Source organism: Vipera ursinii (genome assembly GCF_947247035.1).
Source record: "Vipera ursinii genome assembly, chromosome: Z".
NCBI lineage: Eukaryota > Metazoa > Chordata > Lepidosauria > Squamata > Viperidae > Vipera > Vipera ursinii.
The window spans coordinates 12552529-12579387 of NC_139517.1; the positions used below are offsets into that span (position 1 = coordinate 12552529).

Genomic DNA, 26859 nt, shown 5'->3' on the forward strand with positions numbered 1-26859 from the left:
CTCCAGATTTAAGGAGAAGTTTGATCCTCTCAACATACAGTATACCCTTTCACGAAATCAGAGAGCTGCTATTTAAAACCACTTTAAATGCCCTACAGGAGCTCCCCAAAAAGAAATTTTCTAGAAACATTGGAGCAATTAAATCTGAATATTCTTGAGTGGAAACCTGACAACTATCTATCCGCAAAGAGTTTAAGTACTCCAATGGATCAGAAACTCTGCCAGCTTTGACTGCAGCCTCTGGCTAATAGGTCCTATGCTAAATTTCAAGTTGCTTTCGGAGTCCTTGGTCTTCTCCGAGCTTGGTGGTTTCCTTGCAGATGTTTCGTTACCATATTAGGTAACATCATCAGTGCAAAACTGCTTTCCTTTCTCTCTCTGGCAACGGAGGCTTTGCTGGGACACACAGTGGATAAAGGGAAAAAAGGGAGGGGGGCGTCAGGCAGAGAAACTGCTCAGACTTGGGGATCCTAGGCAAATATTTTTTTAAAAATGGAAATTTTAAAGTCCCCCCAGATCGGCTCGTATTTTGGGGCTACCCTGTGTGCTGTGGACTTGGACAGAGACAGGAATACTGACTTGGTCCTCATTGGCGCACCGATGTACTATGATGGCACTGCAGGAGGAAGGGTCTATGTTTGCCAAAGGCAGGTAAGTAAAAAACTGGACTGGGGACTGGGAGCTGTGGCTGAGGCTGAGGCTGAGGCTAGGCTGGGTTGGGTTGGGCTGGACTAGGTTTTCTTTTCAGTAATTTGGAATGTTGCAGGATCCAATCTTGGTCAGTCACTGGGACCAGAGTTTAGTCTTCCAAGCGCCTATGACTGTGTAGGAAAGATGGGAATGGGGAGAAGCTAACCACCAGATTGCAAGAATGGTGGTTAGCTTCGGTGAGTGGTCGGTAGCCTCACATTGCAATGAACAAGGACAGCTACTAAGATTGTTGGTCGAGTAGGTACAAAGGTAGCCAGGGAAATTATTGAAGCCTGGGAAACAGGCCATTTGTCAGTCAACAGAGGTGCTGATTTACCACCAGCTCATTGGCTACTTAGGAGCCAAGGACTTGGCAGCACAAAGAAACAACAGCCAATGGCTTAATAGCAGGCCATCAACACTACAATTAACAAATAAAAAACCACAAACAACCAGGCACAACATAAATACTACACATAGACTACTAGCCCAGAGCACACATCTTGGTAAAGAGAAGTTCCCTCAGGAGGAGCTCCAGTACGAGTTTGAAAGCTCGGAATAGTAACCCTTTGATCCCAGTGACTGACCCAGATTGGATCCTGCAACTTTATCCCGGGACACATATATTCGCCTTCATTGATGAGTTTGGAATGAGTTGCATTTAGAGCCTTGGAACCTTCCAGAATAATATAAACTGGACTTGCATCAATTTTAAAAAGCATCATTCATTCATTCATTCAGCGTTTTTTCCAAGCAGCTAGGCCGAGTCTAGCGACAATGAATCCTGAGACAAAGCACCAGTGTTTAGCTGAAGTTGTTGGAGAATCAAAAAGACAGAGCATTGTAGCTGTGAACCGAATGATAGATTGGTTCAGCTGCGCGGCAGCGCAGGCGTGGCTGCAAGATAAGGTCAAAAGTGTCAAGATGGCAGCTGCAGCAGTGCCAAACAATGCCCATTTTTGTTTATGTGCATTGTGAAGCGTTCATTGTGCCATTGCAGACACCATCTCGACATTTTTTTAACCATATCTTGGGGTGGGGGAGGGGCAGGGAAATGAACAGAAATCCATGCTGGGCTGTTATTAAGGGGTTTGATTTCCTCCAGGCACAATGACTTCTGGAGAAAATGCTTTCCGCCCGATTCACACGCCTTTCCTTCACCCCATTTCCCAGGAAGAGACATTTTTCTGTGGCAAGGAATTGCAAGGGGAGCCCCATCACCCTTTGGGCCGTTTTGGAACCAGCATAGCAGAAGCCGGGGAAATTACCGGGGATCGGTGGACAGATGTGGCTGTTGGGGCACCGCTGGAGGACGAGAATCAAGGAGCTGTGTACATCTTCCAAGGGACGAGTAGATCCCTCAGCAATGTTTTTAGCCAGGTGAGCCTTCAGCTGCCCACGTCCCTTTCACCCCTCTGCCTTTTTATCGTCTTACTCTATGGTTCTTCTTTGCAGCGCATCCAAGCTTCTATCCTGCCCAACAGGCTGCAGTATTTTGGTCAAGCTCTTGACGGGGGGTCGGAACTCACAGGAGACGGGCTTCCAGATCTGGCTGTTGGGGCTGATGGGCAAGTGCTGCTTCTAAGGTAAGTCTGGTTTCTATTCTGTTCTATTCTATTCTGAGTTGGAAGGGAACTTGGAGGTCTTCTAGTCCAACCCGCTGCTCAAGGAGGAGACCTTATGCCACTCTTGACAAATAGGTGTTCAGTCTCTTCTTAAAAACCTCCAGTGATGGAGCACACAGATTTTTTTTTATTTTTGAAGATGAGCCATTTCATTGGTTAATTGTTCTCGCCGTCAGGAAATTTCTCCTGAGTTCTAGGTTGGTTCTCTCCTTGATTAGTTTCTGCCCATTGCTTCTTGTCCTGCCTTCAGGTCAGGGGTGGGATTCAAATATGGGAACAACCGGTTCTCTTTGTGGACGCCGCTTCCAGAAGTCCGTTCTGGGCCTGGCTAACAAAAAAATTAGCTACCGGTTCTGCAGAAGTGGGGCGAACCAGCTGAATCCCATCACTGCTTCAGCTTCTTTGGAAAATAAGTTGACTCCCTCTTCTCTGTGAGAGCCTCTCAGATATTGGAAGATTGCTATCATGTCCACCCTAGTCCTTCTCTTTGTTAGACCAGACAAGCCTAGTTCCCTCAATTGTTCATTGTATAATTTAGCCTCCAGATTCCTAATCGCTTTTGTCACTCTTCTCCGTGCTCGTTCTGTTCTGTTCTTTAGGAGATTTATATAGCCACACATCCTATAACTCCCCAGGGTTTTATGTAAAGACTATAGGTATGAATGCACCCTTTCAAAGTATTGGAGTAATCATAATCATAATAGTAAAGTTGGAAGGGACCTTGGAGGTCATCTAGTCCAACCCCCTGCTCAGGCAGGAAACCCTATACCATTTCAGACAAATGGCTGTCCAGTCTCTTCTTAAAGACTTCCATTGTTGGAGCATTCAACACTTCTGGAGGCAGGTTGTTCCACTGGTTAAGTGTTCTAAGTGTCAGGAAGTTTCTCCTTAGTTCTAGGTTGCTTCTCTCCTTGATTAGTTTCCATCCGTTGCTTCTTGTCCTGCCTTTGAGCGCTTTGGAGAATAGCTTGAGTCCCTCTCCTCTTTGTGGCAGCCCCCGAGATATTGGAACACTGCCCCATTTCTAAGGAGGAGTGAGAAAAATCTGATGTGTAACTGAAAGGAACTCTTTTAAAGGTGTCCCTTAATTTATTGAGGCAAGGGAAAGGGAAGCAATTGGACCAGGCACCACGGGGAGAGACAAGACGGCTTAGGATTGATCCTAAACATTTCGCTAGCTAAAGTGGAAAAGTAACGCAATTCCTGCATCTGTGTGGAAACACACACAGACATGTGCAAAATCAAATTATGGGGAGTTTTGCTTTGTACGTTGGCACCCAGATCAAAAAGTACAGGTGACATTCAGGCTGCATTATGGGTCATGGGATGATGTGCTATCTAGTACTCTCTCAGAAAGGTTACTTTTCAAGATTTGATCTCCTAGATCCTTTTGACTTTCGTGCACACTTTTCTCAGCAGGGCAAGTGGAAAAAGGCATTTTCCTGCCTCTGGAATGCAAGGAAAAAGCAATATCGTAAAAACAGATTTGTCTCCTTGAGTCTGCGTTGTTTGCGCCTGTGTCTGAAATACCGGTAGTCTTCAAGTTATGACTGTAATGGAGCTTGCCCATCATGGTCATAACACATGAAAGTGACCAGCCTGTTTTTAGGACCTTTTTTTTCCTGGTGGTTGTTAAGCATCCGCCATGGGCATTAAATGAGCCAATTGTTGGCTATGGGCAGGCTTTTGCCTGAAACCAGAAATGTTAGTTTGGGGCAAAACCATCATAAAATTTGGTCATGTGACTCTGGAACTCTGCAAAAGGCTCTAAATGTGGCTCAGTTGGTGAAGTGTGGTCATGTGACGGGGTTGGTGGGTTTTGCTGACCATCGGAAATTCAAAGCGAGGGCGTAACTATCCCCAGAGAGGTCCATCATGACTTTTTTTAATCCCATTTATATCCCGCCCTTCTCCAAAGACTCAGGGTGGCTTACAATTTAAAGCACAAATCAATGTGCTTAGCAATAGCCTTCATTCTATGTATATGCCTGCTTATTAGGGCTTTCGCCTGCCCCCCCCCCACACGGCATTTCAGCTTAATTGCCCCCAACAATCTGGGTCCTCATTTTACCTACCTCGGAAGGATGGAAGGCTGAGTCAACCTTGAGCCTGGTGGGACTCGAACCTGCACTAATTGCAGGCAGCTGGTGTTACTTAAGGAGGCATTAGCCCACTGCTCCACCAAGGCTCTTCAAAAGGTTGCTAAACAATTAGTCATAACTCGAGGACTACATGTACTTTGTGAGTCTAAATCAGAAGTCCCCAACCTTTTGGGCACCAGGGACCAGTTCCGTGGAGAAAAGTTTTTCCATGTACCAGAGAGTGCGTGGTTTTGTGTGCTGCCTCAGCCTTCCATCCTTCCGAGGTAGGTAAAATGAGGACCCAGATTGTTGGGGGCAATTAAGCTGACCTTGTAATAATGCCGCTTGGGGGTGTGTGAAAGCCCTAATAAGCAGGCATATACATAGAATGAAGGCTATTGCTAAGTACATTGGTTTGTGCTTAAATTGTAAGCCGCCCTGAGTCTTTGGAGAAGGGCGGGATATAAATGGGATTAAAATAAAAATAAAATAAAAAATAAAATCTCACGGATGGGGCTTTGCCTGTTTGTGTGGATTGGTTGCTGTCGTGCCGCAGCCCGGTACCAGTTCACAGACCAGGGGTTGGGGACCCCTGGTCTAAATCACATTTTCTGACAGGCGAGTAGATCTTCTCCGAATGGATCTTGAATGAGTACCATAGCTCACTCCAGTATTTGCCTATTTATGTCTGCCATAGATCCCGACCTGTGGTCAGTGTGGTGACTAGAATAAGCTTTAACCCAACGGTCATCCCCATCTCTGCCTTTGAGTGCAAAGGCCAGGAAATGCAGAACAAGGAAATCAGCACGGCAACAGTCAAGTTTCAAATCCAGGGAGACTCCCGGTTTACCTTCGGTAAGTTTACAGATCTTCAAAGGAACAGTTTATGCTAATGCCCAGATTATTTCTTCCCCACAGCTGCTCTGTGTATCTGACGGGCAGTGTTGGGATATTCTATCTAAGGTGTGCTTTTGAATTGTCTCAGTCAATAGGAAGCCTCCAGACATCTGACCAGCACCTCATAAATTCAGAGGGTTTCACTGTACCAGATTATTGTTCACTGGTTGTTGTTTTTTTGCAGTGTTCTTCCATAAATTAAATTATTGTGGAAAATTCACCAAGGTATCATTGCAGTACAATCCATCATTAAATCTAGCATCCCTAAAGACAATGTCCTCAGAGAAATCCAAGACAATGGTAGGGACTTCCTAGCTGCAATTCACCAAAATTTTGTGCTCTAGGCCAGAGGTCCCCAACCTCGGCCATTTTATGACTTGTGGACTTCAATTCCCAGAATTCCTCAGCCGGCATGGTAGGGGACCCCTGCTCCAGGCCTTTTGTAAGGGAAGTTGTAGTATACACCATGGATGATCTTGGAATCTAAGGGTTCTGAATTTGATTGTAATCTCCTTCAGGCAACGACATTGTGAGCACCATTCGGTATACTTTGACCTTGGATCCTGGTCGACAGAAAGTACGAGCCATTTTTCACCAGGGCGCGGGCTTGTCTACCATCACAGAAGAGATGAAGATAGGTGTGAGGCCAGGATCCAGGCAGTACCGTATAAAATTACCGGTGAGAGAAGAGGTTTTGGAGGGGGTGGGATGGGCAGGATTCACATCAGAAAGAGTTTTTTTAAAAAAATATCTGATCGTTAACATGAAACATAAGTTGCTGCCATGAAATCAAGCAGATATATACAGTATATGTATATATGTATATATGTATATATGTATATATGTATATATTTTGGATTGCTAACGAAGAATTAAAGGGAGACTGATATGGCCATTTCAAACTCATTTGTTCTCATCAGTCAGCCATACCCTTCTGAGATTTGATTTGGATTCTTAGCAATCCAAAAAATTTACACAAATATGAGCTGTCACTGTTGTGACTACAGCCTGCGGATGGCCTTGGGTTAGGCTGAAACAGGCAATAAGATTTGTCCCATGTTTGTTAAGTATTTAGAATGCACTTACTTAGGTTCCCAAACACGGGACAAATCTTATTTCCTGTTTCAGCCTACCCAAGGCCATTGGCAGGCAGTAGCCACAGCAGTGGCAGCTCATATTTGTGTAAATTTTTTTGGCTTGCTAACAAAGAATAAAGGGAGACAGATATGATGTTCGAAATGATCATATCTGTCTCCCTTTATTCTTTCTTAGCAAGCCAAAAAAAATTTACACACGCACACATGATTAGGGATAGGGATAGGGTTAGGATTAGGGTTAGGATTTTTTAAAACAACATTTTTAATATTTAGCAAACAGCATGTTGTCTGGGTTCATGTATTTAAAAAACAATGAATAATAATTAATTTCTGTATTATCAATAGTCTTCTTCTTGCTAGTATATAGTCAGTGTTACATAGTACATATCACGTTCCTTTCTCTCTAACTTGTTTCTCTAGCCATTGATAAAAATTATCCCATGTTTTAAAGCAGAGATCCCCTACCTTGGCAATTTTAATACTTGCGGACTTCAACTCCCAGAATTCCTCAGCCAGTCCACAAGTCTTGAAGTTGCCAAGGATGGAGACCCCTGTTCTAAAGTATGCTGAGTCTTGTTCATCTTTAAAGTCAAGCTGTCCATTTCTGCACAATCTAAAATTTTCTTAATTAGTTCTTCTTCCGTTGGTAGGTTTTCATTTTTCCAATATTGGGCAAATACAATTCTTGCTGCCGTTAGTACATGTAAAATTAAGTATATGCAATCTTTCTCATAGTTTGCTCCTATTATTCCTAACAGAAAAAATTCTGGCTTAAAAATAAAGCAGGTTTTTGTTGTTGTTGTTGTTTTCCCCGTTTCCTCGTGAGGAAAGACTTGCATTGAAGACAGCCTCACACCCATAAACCTCCAGCTGTATTATACCCTGGTAGGAGACCCCATCCCGCGTGCCAACAATCTGCGGGCCGTCCTGCAGGAAGGGGAATCCAATCGGTTTTTGGCATTGGTAAGTCCAATTTGTTTGGCTGAACCAATTCATGCTGAAAAGGTTTGGAAATGAAGCTTAATACAGTGGAACCTCGGTAATGAGCTGCTTTGAAACTCATTGAATTCGGTACTCAATGCATTTTGAGGCAAACATTTTGTCCCAGTACTCATTATTTGTTTGGTACTCAACGCACAAGCTAGATACTGTCAGTGTTGGCTGTCTTATGGCTCACTACATTATAAAATGTTTTTGGTACTCATTGTGCCTCCCAGAACTGTATAATGATCTAGTGAGTATAAAGAATGGCCTTGGAGGACAGAGGAAAGATTTTCTATTAAGGCAGCGGTATCTCATCATCAAGGGACACGGTGGCTCAGTGGGTTAGGACGCTGAGCTTGTCAATCAGAAGGTCGGCAGTTTGGCGGGTCGAATCCCGAGTGCCGCGTAACAGAGTGAGCGCCTGTTACTCGTCCCAGCTTCTGCCAACCTAGCAGTTCGAAAGCACGTAAAAATGCAAGTAGAAAAATAGGGACCACTACAGTGGGAAGGTAACAGCGTTCTGTGCGCCTTTGGCATCTAGTCATGCCAGCCACATGACCACGAAGATGTCCTTGGACAAGCGCTGGCTCTTTGGCTTTGAAACGGAGATGAGCACTGGCCCCTAGAGTCGGAAACGGCTAGCACGCATGTGCGGGGGAACCTTTACCTTTACCTTTATCTCATTATCTTCTGCTGAGATGGATGGCAGCATAACTTTGATAAATCGATAAAATAAGTGATCAGATAAACAAGGCGTGAGCTCAGACTATAAAAATGTTTTACAAAAACACTGAGACAGCCCCCCCCCGCGCTAGTTCTCATGAAGGTAAAATAGGGAGGAGGGGAAGTTCATTCAAAGGTGCAAGACTTTGTTGCCACAGCTATTGGGTCTGTTCAGTGTCTGTTTCTTAGTCTGCTCCAGCTTATAAAGCTGACAACGGGGAACAGGATTCTGACAAGTCCTTCTACTTGCTTCTGCAAATTCTTTCCATCAAAAATGGTCTTGCCGGAAGTTCTACCTCAGAAACACCAAGTTTGTTTGTTTGTCATGTGAAAGGGCTCTCTGGTCATAAAAGCTCAGCTAGTCAAATTGACTGAGTTTAGTTTAACATTGATTGATATTTATTTTTTTCATCGTATTTGTATAGCTGCCCCTCTCAGAAAAATGTGACTCTGGACAGCAAAGAGTAAAAAATAATAATAAATCAATTATATAAAAACAAGGAACAATTGAAAATATTAACGTTATACTTAAAAGGCAAGGATGCAACAGATGGAAACAATAGGGTCATGCCAAAAATTCACCCTTCCCTTGGGGCTCACACGTTTAATGACATTGAGATGTTTTGAAGGACTTAGTGAAAGTTAGGCCCAGCCTCATCTAAGGGACTTGGATGATATCCCTTATAAGGCAGGTGCCATAGCAGAAAAGGCCCATCTTCAGGGTCATGCCAGATAGTAGCAATTTAGCAGACTCATAGTAGTACTAGGACCCATAGAACATCTTTTCTGTAATATACTGGGCCTTTTACTTGAATTGTTTTCAGTGTCTTTGAATGCTGCTTCTTGTTGTTGTTGTTGTTGTTAGCTGCGAAGTCGTGTCCGACCCATCGCGACCCTATGGACAACGTTCCTCCAGGCCTTCCATTCCTCTACCATCTTCTGGAGTCCATTTAGGCTCACACCTACTGCTTCAGTGACTCCATCCAGCCACCTCATTCTCTGTCCTCCCCTTCTTCTATTGCCCTCAATCTTTCCCAGCATTAGGCTCTTCTCTAGTGAGTCTTTCCTTCTCATTAGGTGGCCAAAGTATTTGAGTTTTAGCTTCAAGATCTGGCCTTCTAAAGAGCAGTCAGGGTTGATCTCCTCTAGGACTGACCGGTTTGATCGCCTTGCAGTCCAAGGGACTCGCAGGAGTCTTCTCCAGCACCACAGTTCAAAGGTTTCAATTCTTTAGCACTCAGCCTTTTTTATGGTCCAACTTTTACTGCCATACATTTCAGAATGCTGCTTAAGATTGCTTAATTAGGGTGTCTGTGTAACGGTCGCTGACTGCCCAGACATGCAGTCTCCAGGACGATCATTGGTTGGCTCTGGGGCGGGAATAGGTTCCTTTAAACCTATTGGCCTCCACCTAGTGGCCAACTGTATAAGTAGCTGCGTAGAAGCCTCTGTTCTCAGTTCTGTTCCTTTTACTACAATAAAGCAATGTTCCTGTTTGAACCCTCTCGTCTCACCTCCTTCTTCCCAAGAATCCACTACACAACATCTTCTACTGGAGGAAGGACCGTAACATTCCTCATCTGCTGGATCTGATGGAACTGGCAGATGTAATCAGGAAGAGGAGGTCCCTCAAATAACCTTGATGCAAGTCCATCGTGGAATCCAATTGGCTGACAGGTGTGACCCAGTGGGTTCTGTTCCTGATGGATTTTGTCCCAAGATTTTCAGAATCAAATCGAGAATCAATGCTCTGCTTAAGCCAAGCTTCCACAGGTGGTGATATAAACATGATGATAAATAAATGCGGTATCAACTTCTACAAAGAAAGGCTTGGAATTGAAAGGAACGTTGTTTAAATTCAACCTCTATTACAGGGCTTCCCAACTTGGGCAACTTTAAGACCTGTGGACTTCAACTCCCAGAATTCCACAGCCAGCATGGCTGGCTGTGGAATTCTGGGAGTTGAAGTCCACAGGTCTTAAAGTTGCCAAGGTTGGGAAACCACGCTTTCTAGTATTTTATCCCTCGTCTCACCTGTTCATGGAGGCTGATATTTTCTCTCCCCTTATGTCCTCATAGCTGCCCTTTGAGAAGAACTGCGGCAGAGATGGAATCTGTAAAGACCAGTTAAAAACATCCTTCAATTTCTCAGGGTAAGAGTATGCCTTTCATCTTTATAGCAACTGCAGAGTTCGACAGCGTTCATTCACGCTTGCTAAAAACTGATCTCAGTCAATGAACTCAGTCTTGATTGTTAAACAGTTACATTTAGGTGTTCAATATTTATACAATTACTGGTAGTTTTAGACCTACGACCGCAATAGAGCCTGGAATTTCTGTCGGAAGTCATGGCGGTTATAAGTTGAGACATCTGCATGATTAGGCCCAATTTTGCAACTTTTTTTGCCACAGTCGTTAAGCAAACGTGGCGGTTGTTAAGCAAAATGTGGCAGTCATTAAGTGAACACTGCAGTTGTTAAGTGAATCCATGTATTCCTATGGGCATTCCTCACCTGAACCACAAAACGGGCGGCAAATAAATTTGATAAAAAAAATTAAAACGAGCATTTTTTCCTGGAAACCTGCCCAAAAGACTGGGAACTGGGAAAAATTGTCAAAATTGTGGTCACGTCATCACAGAACTGGCCATAAAGTTGAGCCAATTACCAAGTATCCAAAATGCAATCATGTGACCGAGGAGTGTGAGCAACCGTTGGAACTCTGGAACCAGTACCATTATAATTTTGAATGGTTGCTAGGACATTAAACAAGGATTGCTTGTATAAGGCCAAACTCTTATTGCCTTACCAGAATACTATATTTGGAAATTGGTGTTGTCCTATCTCAGTCTTTCTCAACCTCAGCAACTTTAAGCTATTTGAACTTCAGCTCCCAGAATTTACTATCATTATTATCATTATCATTATCATCATTATCATGTACACAAAAATGTGAAATTCCAGCTGCCAGTTCTTTGGCCTTCATATGCATCAAGTTCTTCCCAGAACGTAGCATGTTGTAACGTATTTGTGTAGTATATAGGCGGATTCAAGCAATGTGGCCTTTTATAATTGACATATGAAAATTTTATCAAGGAGCAGATTTTTTTAAATGCCTTCTAAGATTTTTGGTATGGCACTCAATGTACCAATAACCACTGGAAACACCCCGGCCAGTTTATTTTTTATTTTTATTTTTTTAATTCCATTTATATCCCGCCCTTCTCCGAAGACTCAGGGCGGCTTACAAGCTTAGCAGTAGCCTTCATTCTATGTATATGCCTGCTTATTAGGGCTTTCACACACACCCCAAGCGGCATTATTACAAAGTCAGCTTAATTGCCCCCAACAATCTGGGTCCTCATTTTACCTACCTCGGAAGGATGGAAGGCTGAGTCAACCTTGAGCCTGGTGGGACTCGAACCTGCACTAATTGCAGGCAGCTGGTGTTACTTAAGGAGGCATTAGCTCACTGCTCACTGCCATAATCTTCCAATTTCAGTGTTCAAATCTTGATGCTTTGTGATCTTCTCCAGTTCTTTGTCTGCTATTCTATGGTCTCCTAGTATTACCATCTCAGTTATCCACACTTTCTTCTTTTCAGCCAGTTACTCTCATTTTATCCTGCTTTTTTATAAATAACTCAAGATGGTGAACGTACCTACTGGTCCTATTTTCCCTACAACAACAACAATCCTGTTAGGTGGGTTGTGTTGAGAGAGACTGGCTTATATGCCTAAGGAAGACCTACAACTCACTGTCTTCTGGTTTTTAGCCCAGTACTTTAACCACTACTCCAACTGGTAGTTATCCAGCCACCAATCCCTGATCCAGTCTCAAGCTGCAAGATCAATGCTCTTATCCTTTGACACCGCAGTCATGACAGGTCCTTTTTTAGATGCGTTAGACAACTCGTTGGAACCACCTCTTCATAAAATCTCTCCAAGCTTTATTGGACAAAGTATGAGTTTCATGCAAAAATTGGCATGATAAAGGACCAAAATGGCAGGGACCTAACAGAGGCAGAAGAGATTAAGAAGAGGTGGCAAAATTACACAGAAGAACTATACAAGAATGAGCTTAACGTCCCTGATAATCACAATGAGGTAGTCACTGACCTCGAGCCAAACATCCTAGAATGTGAAGTGAAGTGGGCCTTAGAAAAGCTGAGCAACAACAAAGCTAGTGGAGGTGACAGTATTCCAGCTGAGCTATTCAAAATCTTAAAAGACGATGCAGTAAAAGTGCTACACTCAATTTGCCAGCAAATTTGGAAAACTCAACAGTGGCCACAGGATTGGAAAAGATCAGTTTACATTCCAATTCCAAAGAAAGGCAGTGCCAAAGAATGTTCAAACTATCGCACCATTGCACTCATTTCTCACGCTAGTAAAGTTATGCTTAAAATTCTGCAAGCTAGACTCCAGCAGTATGTGGATCGAGAACTACCAGAAGTACAGGCAGGATTTCGAAGAGGCAGAGGAACTAGAGATCAAATTGCTAACATACGCTGAATCATGGAGAAAGCTAGAGAGTTCCAGAAAAACATCTACTTCTGCTTCATTGACTATGCTAAAGCCTTTGATTGTGTGGATCATAACAAACTGTGGCAAGTCCTCAAACAGATGGGCATAACAGACCATCTTATTTGTCTCTTGAGAAACCTATATGCGGGCCAAGAAGCAACAGTGAGAACTGGACACGGAACCACTGATTGGTTCAAAATTGGGAAAGGAGTCCGGCAAGGCTGTATACCGTCGCCTTGCCTAATTAACTTATATGCAGAGCACGTCATGAGAAAGGCAGGGCTGGATGAATCAAAAGTTGGAATTAAGATTGCCGGAAGAAACATCAACAACCTAAGATATGCAGATGATACCACTCTAATGGCAGAAAGTGAAGAGGAACTAAAGAGCCTCTTGTTGCGAGTGAAGAAGGAGAGTGCAAAAATTGGGTTGAAACTAAACATTAAGAAAACCAAGATCATGGCATCTGGCCCTCTCAATTCCTGGCAAATAGATGGGGAAGAAATGGAGGTAGTGACAGATTTTATTTTCCTGGGCTCCAAGATCACTGCAGATGGGGACTGTAGCCAAGAAATTAAAAGATGCTTGCTCCTCGGGAGGAAAGCCATGGCAAATCTAGACAGCACACTAAAAAGCAGAGACATCACCCTGTCAACAAAAGTGCATATAGTCAAGGCTATGGTCTTCCCAGTTGCAATGTATGGCAGTGAAAGCTGGACCATAAGAAAGGCTGAGTGCCAAAGAATTGAAGCCTTTGAACTATGGTGCTGGAGAAGACTCCTGCGAGTCCCTTGGACTGCCAGGTGATCAAACCGGTCAGTCCTAGAGGAGATCAACCCTGACTGCTCTTTAGAAGGCCAGATCCTTAAGCTAAAACTCAAATACTTTGGCCACCTAATGAGAAGGAAGGACTCACTGGAGAAGAGCCTCATGCTGGGAAAGATTAAGGGCAATAGAAGAAGGGGAGGACAGAGAATGAGGTGGCTGGATGGAGTCACTGAAGCAGTAGGCGTGAGCTTAAATGGACTCCAGAAGATGGTAGAGGACAGGAAATCCTGGAGGAACATTGTCCATAGGGTCGCGATGGGTCGGACACGACTTTGCAACTAACAACAACAACAACATGAGTAGCCTTCAACGCACACTACCCATGGAAGATCTAAAGCCACTATAAAAAAACCTGAACATGTAAACCATGTTCACAATACTACTTTTTTAGAAAGCCTCTATATATCTGCGGTAGGTTTCTCCAAGTTAAAGGAGAGGCTTCCAGATGGGACTTTATTTAAGCTTTCATATTTTTAAGATCGACAAGGATTATCTTCGTCTTTCCTTCAGCTTGAATGAATTGGTAGTTGGCCTAACCCCTGAAGTCAATGCTACTGTTTTCATCCGGAATGACGGAGAAGATTCTTACAGCACCAGGTTGACTTTCCTCCACCCGTCTTCACTGTCCTACCGCAGGTTTTTACTAGTGCAGGTGAGTATAAAGAAATCAGAGACACCAGAGTGGAAGGGCTGGGGAATGGCCAAGGACGATACTGTCTATCAACAGTGACATTCATTATCGTGTCCTGTTTTCCTCAGTCCAACAGAAAATATATGGTCATTAAATGCAAATCTGTTCCTGCTGCAGAGGAAGTTCTAGTGAGGAACACCACCTGTGACATCAATCATCCCATCTTCCGGAGCATGGCTGAGGTACTCTCTTCCTGCATGTGGAGAAGGTGACCATCTGTAACACCAGAGTAGTTGACGGCTTCCAACCAAAGACCAAGAATGGTTGACAGTCTCCATCCAAAAGCTGTCTTATGGTGTTGGCAATACTCTTAATACATGGAATCTTTTGCCCAATTGAGGTGGTTGGCCTTATCTATAAAATCAAGAGTTAGTAGCAACTTAGGGTCCCAAAGTTGTTTTTTTTTTTCCAAAAGTAACTGGACTTTTTTCTTCTTCCTTGAAGACGTTTCGCTTCTCATCCAAGAAGCTTCTTCAGTTCTTCAGAACTGAAAAAGCTTCTTGGATGAGAAGCGAAACATCTTCAAGGAAGAAACAAAGTACTTTTGAAAAAAAAAGAAAGCTTTGGGACAACCATGACCTGGATGATTTAGAATCTCCATGGACATTTAGCAACTCAAGGCACTACAAGTCTCTATAAAAAGAGCCCACAATGGCTATTTTGTGAGAATGTCCATAGCTTGTTCTCAAAAATCACAAAACTGCATTAAGATAGAATGTCTTGCTCCTGATCTAGTTGTGAGTCCAGAGAATTATTTCACAATAAACAATTGTGGACAAAATTTGGCTCTAAAATTACTCTTGCACAAAGGCTTAAAGGTCACTGCTCCCCCCCACCCCAATTTCTAGGGATTGTAGCTCTTTGACGGAGCTGGAAAAATGGCTTCCAAGTTTCTCATGGCCAAAGTTTCTGTTTATTAATGAAATATAAAACTGACACAGCTCTGCTTTAAGCATTCTGGGCCCACTGCTTGTTTTGTGTCTCCTTCTGTCCAGGTGGTCTTCCTCGTCAGCTTTTTTGTTTCCCAAGACGCAGATCTAGGAAGTGTGGTACGGATCAATGCCACGGCTGCCAGGTAAAAGTTCCCATGACTAAAATGCAAACATTCTCCTATGTAAATCAGATTAGCAGTCATGTTGCCTACAGTCATTTTTCCACTAGCAACGTCCAGAGCTTTCTAGACTCATCCCACAAGTGTTGTGTTCCACGAAGTATAATAACATAGCCTCAGAACATACCAAGTTCAGAAGGGGAGCCTTGATAGATAAATTAATCTAGCTCAATATTTTATGTTACACTGCAGTCAAGTGAATATATTTAGAAACTTCATAACCTAGACAGAAAAGTGAATTCCCCTTCCACTGTCACTTCCCAGCAACCCAAGATTTAGAACTTGCTGCCTACGATTCAGAAGGTCAACAGCTATCAATATTAATAGCTCTTGAGACCCCAATTCTCCATCAGCCTATTGATCCTCCTTTTAAAACCATCTAAACTCAACCAATGACAGCAATTTCCCTGGCCGTGACTAATCCCATTGACCTCAATGCATCTGGCTTTAAATAGAACAACATCTGGAAGCATCCTGTTGTGCAAATGCTCTTTAAATAAATACAGCTTCACTGCTAAGAAGTTCTAACTTTTACGTCAGATGATCCTGAATGTAATGCGATGGGGGGGAGGGGGAGCAGCACAGCATTTAGTAGTTGCTGTAATTAAGAGAGGTGCATGTGTGCCACGTTTGCTGCTCTGCCCATTTTTCCTTGTGTCCCTCCAGTGAAAATAATGTTGCTGTCACAGAGGACATGGTTCATCAAATGGAGCTGCCTGTCAAGTATGCAATCTATGTTTTCATCAATAGGTAAGTGGCTGCAAGTCTTTGCGGAGAAGACCTCCCATTGCTTGACCAACTCCCAAGAGGTTGCTCTGAAGCGTTAGAAAGATTGTTTACACATCCACCTATGTGACCCCATTTTCCCTGGTGCGCATTGCTGAGGAATGATTGGAACACAACTGTAATCTTAACTAACTCAAAACTCTGGTCAATTGCATAACGTATTTTTTTCCCCACAATCTTTCACCATTTTTTTTTCCAGCTTGGATGAGTCAACCAAGTACGTTAATTTTTCTGCCGGGCAGGAAAATGAAACTCGGACTGTGGAACATCGATATGAGGTGAAAAGGATGTGGATCACTTTCTGATCAAGAACTTAGAACAGACAGGGCTTTACTTATTAAGGTGGAGGAAGATTTAAGAATGGAGCACATTTACCTAGTGATGGATGCATTCTTCCTCTGAGAAGCATTTGGAAAGCGAGAAAAATTGTATCTGGAACTAAGGAGAAATCTCCTGACACTAAGCAAAACTAAGCAATGGAATGCTTGCCTCCAGAAGTTTGTTTGTTTATTTATTTATTTATTTATTTATTTATTTATTTATTTATTTATTTATTTATTTATTTATTTATTTATTTTTCCATTTATATCCCGCCCTTCTCCGAAGACTCAGGGCAGCTTACAAGCTTAGCAGTAGCCTTCATTCTATGTATATGCCTGCTTATTAGGGCTTTCACACACACCCCAGTGGCATTATTACAAAGTCGGCTTATTGCCCCCAACAATCTGGGTCCTCATTTTACCTACCTCGGAAGGATGAAAGGCTGACTCAACCTTGAGCCTAGTGGGATGCGAACCTGCACTAATTGCAGGCAGCTGGTGTTACTTAAGGAGGCATTAGCCCACTGCTCCACCAAGGCTCTTTTTTATTAAATTTGTATACCGCCCTATTCCCGTAGGACTCAGGGTGGTTTACAGGGCAGTTAAAACCATGAAATACAAAAAATTAAAATCAATTAAAACAATTAAATTAAATACAAGCCCCAAGAGTAAATCTAAAACCCAGTTAAATTAACGACCCCACAGTCTGGACCAAACAGATCAAAGAGCCAAGTTTTCAGGTCCCGGCGAAATGAGCGAAGGTCAGTTGTGGGTGCTCCATCACTGGAGGTTTTTTTTAAAGAAGAGATTGGACAGCCATTTGTCCAGAATGGTATAGGGTCTCCTGCTTGAGCAGGGGGTTGGACTAGAAGACCTCCAAGGTCCCTTCCAACTCTGTTATTCTGTAAAAATATACCTTAGGTACTGTCCGCTACTCAGAAATTGCCAGTCATCAGTTTTCTAGAGAGTTTTCTCCATCATTAAATATTCTCCATCCATCCTTGAGTTAAAAGATTGAGGGCAAGAGAAGAAGGGGACAACAGAGAATCAGGTGGCTGGATGGAGTCACTGAAGCAGTAGGCGTGAGCTTAAATGGACTCCAGAAGTTGGTAGAGGACAGGAAGGCCTGGAGGAACGTTGTCCATGGGGTCGTGATGGGTCGGACACGACTTTGCAACTCACAACAACAATCCTTGAGTTGGTAGAAAAATATATTGGCATGAAATTTAGCATCCCGGTTGATGAGTGGCGTGGTGGTGTAGTGAAGATGCTTGCCTCCCACTCAGAAGGTTGAGAGTTCAATCCTAGGTAGGGGCAGCTCTCTCTCTCCTAGGGCACCAAGAAAAAAATATCCGCTGCAAATTCTGGGTCAATAAATGCTCAGCACCATCCAGGCACCCCGACTCAACCCCGAAATAAGAGATTACAAGGTGGTAAACAGGGTGTTTATTGTTCATTCCTCTCTGGCTTCTATTGCCATCATTCTCGGTTATTCTAATCCTCCAACTTCCCTCAAAATTTAGGGGCAGATTTAATCTCTCTTCAAGATGTCCTTGGCCAATGTCAGAAGATCACTATTCTTACACGGATACAGCTAAGAAGGGCTTAGGCTGGTGTCACTTATTGGCTGGGAATAAGGTGGTATCATGGGAGCATAAGTAAAGAAGCAATTTTAAGTGCACAATTGTCCCTACAAGGGGGGACCCATCCCTAGAAAAACAAAATATTGACTCGTGCTAAGAATATTGGGTGTCTACGCTCACTTATGCGGCATTCTCTTCCAATGTAGCTGAAGAACACGTTTCATCGAAAAGTTCCTGTTTCAGTAACTTTTTGTATTCCTGTGTCACTGAATGGAGCACAGATCTGGAATGCAATCTTGGATGTCCCTAAAGAGGTACCGTATATTTCCTGTGGAGCTGTGTTGATGAGAATATAAGTGTTGGGTGTTTAAAGTTTCGAATCTTGCAGAAATGTCTAAGATTTCTGCTTATTTGAAGGATCATTCACAAGAAAGATATATTTCAGTTTGGAGGAGATGGATAGATTATATTCAGAATAAATATGGGACTAAAAAGTTCCATTTAGCTTATGAGTAGATTTTAGAGGGATATTGTTATTAATTTTAGTGTTAGTACTTTGTATGTATCTATGTTAAAGGGGAGTTAAAGCACATTATGAATTTGGTTAATTTTATATTATGGATAATCTTTAGTTAGAATGTGATTATTATAACTATAACCCTGTATTTAGCTCTGGGAAGTGAGGCGGAAGGGGGGTGGTTTGGGGTGGGTGGGATTTGGGGATGTATTGTAAAATCTTGTTTTTGTAAAACTCTTTAATAAAAAAAGAGAATATAAGTGCTTGTCCTGGATTAATGGAACTAAGATAAATACTGACGTAGCAAAATTGTACAGCAAGAAATCCCTCCACTAATTACCAAATTGCACAATAAAAGGTTGGGTGGGGTTAGGGTTAAACAGAAGAAAAGCATTTCTCAAATATTATTTTGAGGTTTATTTGGCCAAAAGCGTTCAAGTTATTTGAAAAACAAATAATGTTTAATGGGTATAAATTGAGTTAGCAATAGATTTCTTATTGGGTAAGCAAATATTCATCCCTTAATAGTAGATTACTCTTTAATATTTCAAACCCATATTTCAAATTCATTTTTGAAATTTGATAAAGTTGGGGGGAAATGTCACTTTGGATTTTTCCCCTCTTCACCCATTCCTTAATTTCTCTCACTTTTTAGGCGCAAAGACAAGCATGTTTAATAAAAAAAAAGAGTCAGTAATACATATTTGTATATAATTATAGCGACTTGCGTAGGGACGCGGTGGCTCAGTGGGTTAGGACGCTGAGCTTGTCGATCAGAAGGTCGGCAGTTTGGCGGGTTGAATCCCGAGTGCCGCGTAACAGAGTGAGCGCCTGTTACTCGTCCCAGCTTCTGCCAACCTAGCAGTTCGAAAGCACGTCAAAATGCAAGTAGAAAAATAGGGACCACTATGGTGGGAAGGTAACAGTGTTCTGTGCGCCTTTGGCGTCTAGTCATGCCGGCCACATGACCACGGAGACGTCCTCGGACAAGCACTGGCTCTTCGGCTTTGAAACGGAGATGAGCACCGGCCCCTAGAGTCAGAAACGACTAGCACACATGTGCGGGGGAACCTTTACCTTTACCTTTACCTATAGCGACTTAATTTTAAAGAAAAATCTGGTTAATGGCTGAATATGTTTTGGGCCCAAGTTTCAGAGTCAAGTTTAATTATTATTTTGTAAGGTATATAGATCTCATTAAAATACCTCATTTAGTATCAAGAGAAACCAATTGGCACATACAACCATCTTTTTCTGGAACATAGAAATTCAGAATTCTTGTCCATGTCAACATTTAGTCAGGGACTAAGATGGAAACACAATTCAAGAGGGATAACCAGGCCAGTGACCATAAGCAATAAACAGAACTTTCTTGCTTAGAGGAAGTGTCTTTGAGTACAAGCTGAGAAGAAACAACATCACCCAATCAATCCTTGCCAGTTCCCCAGGAATATTCTAGATGGCCATTGCCAAAAATAAATTGACAAATAAGCTGGTTGATTTCTCGGATCCAAGAAGATAAATGTTTTTCATAAATCTTTGCTCCATGCTCACATAATTGAATAGAGATTGGTGAGAACTTACCACCACCATCAAAGTAGGATAGATGCTTTCAAGCAACCCGTTTTGTTCCCTCCCTTCATTAACTCTCAGTGTACTAAGGAGACATGTAAAATACCTATTGGATGTGCCCTAAACCTCAATGCAACATCCCCATTTAGCTTTAAGGCAGGCCTGGGCATTTTCAGGTCATTTACACCCTTTGGCTGTCCCTGTCTGGCCTGCATGAGGTCAAGTGGAAATTAAAAAGTAAATATAAATTAGATGCAGCGAATCAAAACCATAGAACTCACCCCTTTTTAAAATGTGATAAAATTAATACTGAGCAGAATTAAGTTCAGCCGATTGGTTCAGCCCTCCATAACAATTCCAGTAGTTTCTCATGTGGTCCCTTGGGAAAATTACCCCTGCTCTAAAATGTTCAAGGTTGTAAAGATAAACCGTGCAAGATTAAAGCTCTTCCGTGACTTGTTCTTCAAGCTCCGAAATGGAGTTTATAATGCCTCCTGATTTTGCGATTGTTCCTTTCTTTTGTCCATCAGCTCCCCCAGGTCATTTGCGTTCCTGGAACAAACACTCCAGGATCCAAAGAGTTTGTGAAACAACTAAGCAAAAAACCTGTTTTGGTGAGTATATGTGGTGCTATTGCCAGGAAGTCTCCTTTGAAAAAAAGCAGACGGACCCGGGGGATCTGGATAAATGGTGACCTTACGGTCGGCCCCCGTGGTCACAGGAAATCTGTACACATTCCTACAACCAGACTTGACCATGTTCTTCTGTGTCTTGCAGGACTGCTCTGTAGCCACCTGTAAAACAATCACTTGCAATGTTCCATCCTTGGAGCTCCATCAACCTATTGAGTTCAAGATCAAGGGGGACATCAGCTCCGGGTGGCTTTCTGAGGTATGGAGGCATCTGCTGAGGCTTTATTGGGTTAGAAAGCAGGACAGGGAAGTGCCTTTTCTGGTATAATAATACACCATCACGTCTGTAGAAAACCAACTACATTTTAGGGTGTGTTTGCATTAAGGGCATATGCATTGACTTCACTACCATATGTATTCCTTAATTCTCTACACAGAGTTGATCAAAGCTACCGCAGTCTGGCCCATCATAGAGAAACACGGGTGTTTCTTGGTTCTCATCCTCATTTTTTCCTTCAGCGTGTTGACTTCATCTTTCCATTGAGCTGACCAGTGCTGCCTCTGTGAAGCCCATGATACAAAAATACAGATGGTTGTTTTTTTTAGGTGTCATCTTCATTTTCCCTCCGTTACATTGACTATTTGTGGTGAGGCAACAAAAGACAAAAACAACTGGCCAGTACATGGAAGTGGTAAAGCCTACCATCAAAGCAATAAGGAAGGATAAATGAAGACACCACAGTACCTTTGCTTCAAGTAGAGAAGCAGTCCTGGGAAGTGGGGAAGTAGGACAAAGCTAGTAGGAAATTGTTTATTTCACAGCTCCAGAAGAAATCCTGAAAAATTATCTTTCCTTTGGAGGAACTGTTGAGCCAAACATTCTTCACCTTAGATCAGTGGTCTCCAACCTTTGCGGCTTCGCGGCCTGGAGGGAGAAGGAACTGGGCTGTGCAAGTGGTGTCCCAGTGTACCTGTATGTGCAGCTCCACTCACACACAAGAGGAGCCTTTGGGACACTGCTTGCGCGAGTGCAGCTGCGAGCACCGGCGCTTGTGACCCGGTTGCAAATAGGCCACAGCCTGGTAGTGGGCCATGCCCCACAGGTTGGGGACCCCTGGGACTTAGATTGTGGAGACCAACATCGACCATGGTATCCTACTGCGACGTCTCCGGGGGTTGGGAGTGGGGGGCACTGTTTTACAGTGGTTCTCCTCCTACCTCCTGGGCCGCTCACAGTCGGTGTTGATGGGAGGGCAGAGGTCCGCCCCGAGGACTCTCGTTTGTGGAGTTCCTCAGGGGTCGGTCCTTTCTCCCCTCTTGTTCAACATCTATATGAAGCCACTGGGTGAGCTCATTCGTGGTTTCGGGGTAGGGTATCATCAGTATGCCCAGCTTTTACTTTCCACCCCGAACCAACCCATTGATGCCCTTGACGTGATGTCCCATTGCCTGGAGGCGGTCTGGGTTTGGATGGGGAGAAACAGGCTTCGTCTCAATCCTGCCAAGACTGAGTGGCTGTGCATACCAGCATCTCAAACTATTTATTTTATTTTATTTTATTTTAATCCCATTTATATCCCGCCCTTCTCCGAAGACTCAGGGCGGCTTACAATCTAAGCACAAATCAAATGTGCTTAGCAATAGCCTTCATTCTATGTATATGCCTGCTTATTAGGGCTTTCACCCTCCCCCCCAAGCGGCATTATTACAAAGTCAGCTTATTGCCCCCAACAATCTGGGTCCTCATTTTATCTACCTCGGAAGGATGGAAGGCTGAGTCAACCAATCTTTTCCATCATTAACTATGGGGGGGTGAGGTGTTACCCCCTGTTCATAGGGCCCGCAACTTGGGCGTCCTCCTGGATTCACAGCTCAGTTTGGAAGATCATATAGCAGCCGTGGCCAGGGGGGCTTTTGCCCAGGTTTGCCTGGTGCGCCAGTTACGGCCCTATCTGGACCGATATACCCTACACACAGTCACCCATGCTCTTGTGACCTCCCGGCTAGACTACTGCAATGCTCTCTACATGGGGCTGCCCCTGAGGACCACTCGGAGGCTTCAGCTGGTGCAGAATGCAGCTGCACGAGTTGTGATGGGAGTTTCCCAATACTCCCATGTAACACCTCTTCTTCGCGAGCTGCATTGGCTTCCAGTTGCCCTCTGGGTGAGATTCAAGGTGCTGGTGATGACCTATAAAGCCCTAAATGGCATGGGCCCGGATTATCTGAGGGAGCACCTGCTGCCAGCGTCAATTTCCTATCGTCCTGTGCGCTCCCACAGGGAGGGCTCCTCAGGGTACCGCCGGTCAAGGATTGCCAACGGGCGATCCCCAGGGGGAGGGTGTTCTCTGTGGAATCAACTGCCAACAGAACTCCGGACTGCCCCCGACCTTCGTTCATTTCGCTGGGACCTAAAAACCTGGCTCTTTGAGCTATCTGGTCTGGACTGAGGGGTTTTAATGTTTTTAAATTGTGATTTTAATTTTTGGGGGCTAGACTTAATTTAATTTTATTTTAATTTTATATTGTATTGTTTTTAAATTTTGCTTTGTAAACCCCCCTGAGTCCTTCGGGAGTAGGGCGGTATATAAACCGAATTAATAAATAATAAATAATAACAGAAATGCCAAAGCATCATAAGAACATAGGAACACAATACTGATTTCGGAGCAAAATTCCCTGTATATGGAATAGCTCTGTAATGTATAATGGTGAAAACTGTCCCACAGAATTATTATCACCATCAAGAAATGATAAGTCCTAGGATTTCTTTTCCCCATGTATATTTTGGTAGCTGGATGGGATTTGGCCAATGAAGATAGGCCAAGGGCCACTGGCATGTCTGTGTCTACAAATAACATTTCCATTAATGCCAGTTCAATTTAGCCCTCAACTTACAGCAGTTCACTTAGAGACTATTCAGAGTTACAACAGCGCTGAAAAAAAGTGAGTTGTGACCGTTTTTCATACCTATGACCTTTGGGGATCATGGTCATGCGATCAAAATTCAGACAGTTGGCAACTGACTCATATTTGTGATGGTTGCCGTGTCCCGGGGTTACGTGGTCAGCTTTTGCGGCGTTCTGAGCGGCAACGTCAGTGGGGGAAGCCAGATTCACTTAGTGACTGTTTTGCAGACTTAACAACTGCAGGGATTCACTTAACAACTGAAAGGTCGTGAAACGGGGCAAAACTTACTGAACAAGTGTCTTGCTTAGCAGCAGAAATGTTGGGCTCAATTGAGGTTGTGAGTCAAGGTCAACCTGTAATTCTTCGCCCTTCCCTCTCTGGTTCAGCCTTTCAAGCAACCAGCTTCCCCACCTCTGAGGGTCTTTATGTCTTCTTCCAGACCAAGCAGAAGAAGCTGACTTTAATGAGTTCTGCCCAAGTTTCCTATGACAAGAGCAAATACAAGCAGAAAGAGGGATTCGTGCAGGACCAGGTAATGACTCCTCTCCTCCGAGGTATCAGTCAATTGTCAAGGGTGAATATTTGGCAGCTACATCCCTCTCTTTTGTCTTTTTGTCGTTAGAGTAAGGTGGGGAGGTATTGCTTTCGAATGGGTTAGTTAGAGAAATGGAATCTCTCCAGTTCTACAGAGGTTTGCTGAGAACCAGCAGTCTGGAAAACTTTCAAGGGCATTCTAGCAGGTGTGAAGAAGATAGCAGACAGTTCCCATAACCAAAAAGAACTTGTTTACATGAACTACTAGGACATCTGGGGTGGGGGTGGGGGGGGTTGGCTGGGAAAGTCATTGTTTTATGCTATGGTATGATGCCTTGGGATTTTAGAGTTAGTTTTCCTTCGCCTTTACCAGGCCATGCATTCAAATAAACAGTAAGCTTTTCAGAAATGAAAATAATCCTGGACTATTATTTGGATACTGGAACAGGAGGTTGATATAAAGATTGTAATGAGAACTTCTGGATCCACTGGATAAGACTGTACGGAGGGAGGAAGCTGTGATCAGAGGCTTCTAGCTTCCCTTGTATGATCCAGCCCTTCCTCTCCTCTAGGGGAAGACCACAGTGGAGTTCTTGGAGGCCTACAACTCTGTGCCCATCATTATTGGCAGCGCTGTGGGTGGTCTTGTACTCCTTGTTCTGATCATTGCGGCTCTGTATAAGGTAAGTCTTGAAAGAGAAAATGGCTTGCAATGAACATTTTAGTAGTCAGCTTCCATCCTAGTTATGTAGCAGCCTTTCAAGGTGGACAAGATGGGAAACACGAGCAGATGAAATAATTTTTTTATTATTATTTATTTTATTAATTTTATTTATATACCGCCCTTCTCCCGAAGGACTCAGGGTGGTGAACAGGGCAGATGTATAAAATACAAAAAATACAAAAGTTAAAAGGAATTAAACATAATGCCCAAGTAAAAAACGAGAAATACAAATATTAAGAGCAATAAAAAACCCAACCCACCCCCTATCAGGCCAAGCCGGCTTGTTCAAACAAATGCGTTTTCAGATCATGTCGGAAGGAGCGGAGGTCGGGCGCCATCCGGAGCTCAACCGGCAACCGATTCCATAGCTCCGGGGTGCCCACAGAGAAGGACCTGGGGGCCACCTATTCTATTTCATTGTAAAGGCTACATTAGCGGAATCTTGCCAGTTTGGGCACAAATCTCCCACTGTCTTTTTTTAATAGCCTGAGAAGTTAGGGACACTGATTTCTTCCTTTACACACTATACCAGGGTTCCCCAACCTGTGGGCCATGGCTCACTACTGGACCATGGCTATTGGCCACGAGGCTGCATGAATGGCTGGACAGTGCATGCACGTGTTTGTGTGCATGCCCCCCACTCACGCTAGTGCCGCCGCAAGCAAGCGTCGTGTGGGCGCTAGGGCCACCCTGTGCCTGCCCTTCCCTTTCCCTCCAGGCCACCAACCTAGAAAGATTGGGGGCTTCTGCATTATACAACTTGTTCTGTACCAGCCTGCTACCGGCCCTGCAGAAAAGGCAGGGACAACCCCTTTACAAACGGCAAGAGGCTGGAATAAAGCCTGCCAAATTTATTAACATAAAACAGACACCAACCATGAAACAGGAGCTATGGAACAGGAACTATTCAAGCGGTTGCCTTCAGCAAACCAGCCCTCCCATGCATTCCCCCTTAAATAAAGTTCAGGGCGTGGCTTCTCTCTGCCTCCTTCCGAGGAGCCCCATCGCCTTCCTCTGTTTACTCCTGATTGACTGCCTCCTGCGTCGGGCGTCCTTGAACAGGGCCAGCTGTGGGTCATCTTCATCCATGCTGTCAGGCTCACACAGCTGGGTCTGCGTCGTGACCAGATGAGAGGGGCCTGGCTGGGGGCTCTCATCAAGCTCTTCAACACCCCCCTCCTCCTCCTCCTCTGAGTCGTCCGACCCAACTGCCAAACCCACAGGCTGACCCTGAATCACAACACAACTGCTGGTTATATCCTCTCTTTTCTGACCGTTCCATCGGCAGCATCTCACCTTTTCTCCCGCTTCCCACGTACCTTTATATTATGGGACAACATGTCAAGTTATTGCTTTTCCCAAACAAAAGTGGTTCTGCTAAAGCCAAGGGGCAGAGGTAATTAAGTGAAGGATGTCCATTTCTGTCCACCCTTCAGTGTTTCAATAAACCAATTGTCTAGAGCAGACATGTCAAACACAAGGCCCGTGGGCCGGATCCGGCCAGCAAAGTGGTTTCATGTGGCCCGCGAACCCATCCTGGAAACAGTGAGGGAACGGCCCCCACCGCCTTGGCCCTGGCCCAGACCGGTCAGGGGCCAATGTACAATTTCGTGGTGGCCATCTATGCTGAAATACATTCAGTCTTAGCTCCATGAGGCCGTCTGGAAACAGCGAGGGACCAGCCCCTGCCACATTGGCACTGCCCCCTGGGCGCATGGTGGGGAGGTATCACCCTTTGTGAGGAATGAAGAAATGCACCATTGCCTGGAAGTGGCCAGCACATGGCCCTGCCTACTTCAGGCAGGCTAGGGCCTGGGCAGTGTTGCACTCCTCTTCAGATTCATGCCACCTGGCTCAGCCTCTTGGCACTATGTGGAGAGCGCCCCGCTGCCTGCCAAAATCGGGCAGGCTGGGGGCTGGGCAGCATTGCGCAGGTAACATCGACTTTCATGCTGTTCATGGCATCCCCTCCCCAAAAGCCCACCAAGCCGAATATGTGAAGTAGGCGAGGGCCATGTGCTGGCCACTT

General features: G+C 44.0%; 1 protein-coding gene across 1 annotated transcript in view; it reads left to right on the plus strand.

Moving 5' to 3' along the window:
* LOC310649556 (integrin alpha-D-like) overlaps positions 1-26859 on the plus strand; it is a 68712-nt gene that overhangs the window by 35205 nt on the left and 6648 nt on the right. Inside the window, exons 14-30 of the mRNA XM_083378072.1 lie at positions 508-651; positions 1864-2070; positions 2146-2276; positions 5094-5251; positions 5812-5972; positions 7222-7353; positions 10177-10250; positions 13961-14102; positions 14210-14323; positions 15137-15216; positions 15919-16002; positions 16238-16316; positions 18148-18255; positions 20561-20644; positions 20808-20921; positions 24012-24104; positions 24679-24789. Of these exons, the coding sequence (XP_083234198.1) occupies positions 508-651; positions 1864-2070; positions 2146-2276; positions 5094-5251; positions 5812-5972; positions 7222-7353; positions 10177-10250; positions 13961-14102; positions 14210-14323; positions 15137-15216; positions 15919-16002; positions 16238-16316; positions 18148-18255; positions 20561-20644; positions 20808-20921; positions 24012-24104; positions 24679-24789 (2016 nt within the window). The remainder of the gene's footprint in view (positions 1-507; positions 652-1863; positions 2071-2145; positions 2277-5093; positions 5252-5811; positions 5973-7221; positions 7354-10176; positions 10251-13960; positions 14103-14209; positions 14324-15136; positions 15217-15918; positions 16003-16237; positions 16317-18147; positions 18256-20560; positions 20645-20807; positions 20922-24011; positions 24105-24678; positions 24790-26859) is intronic.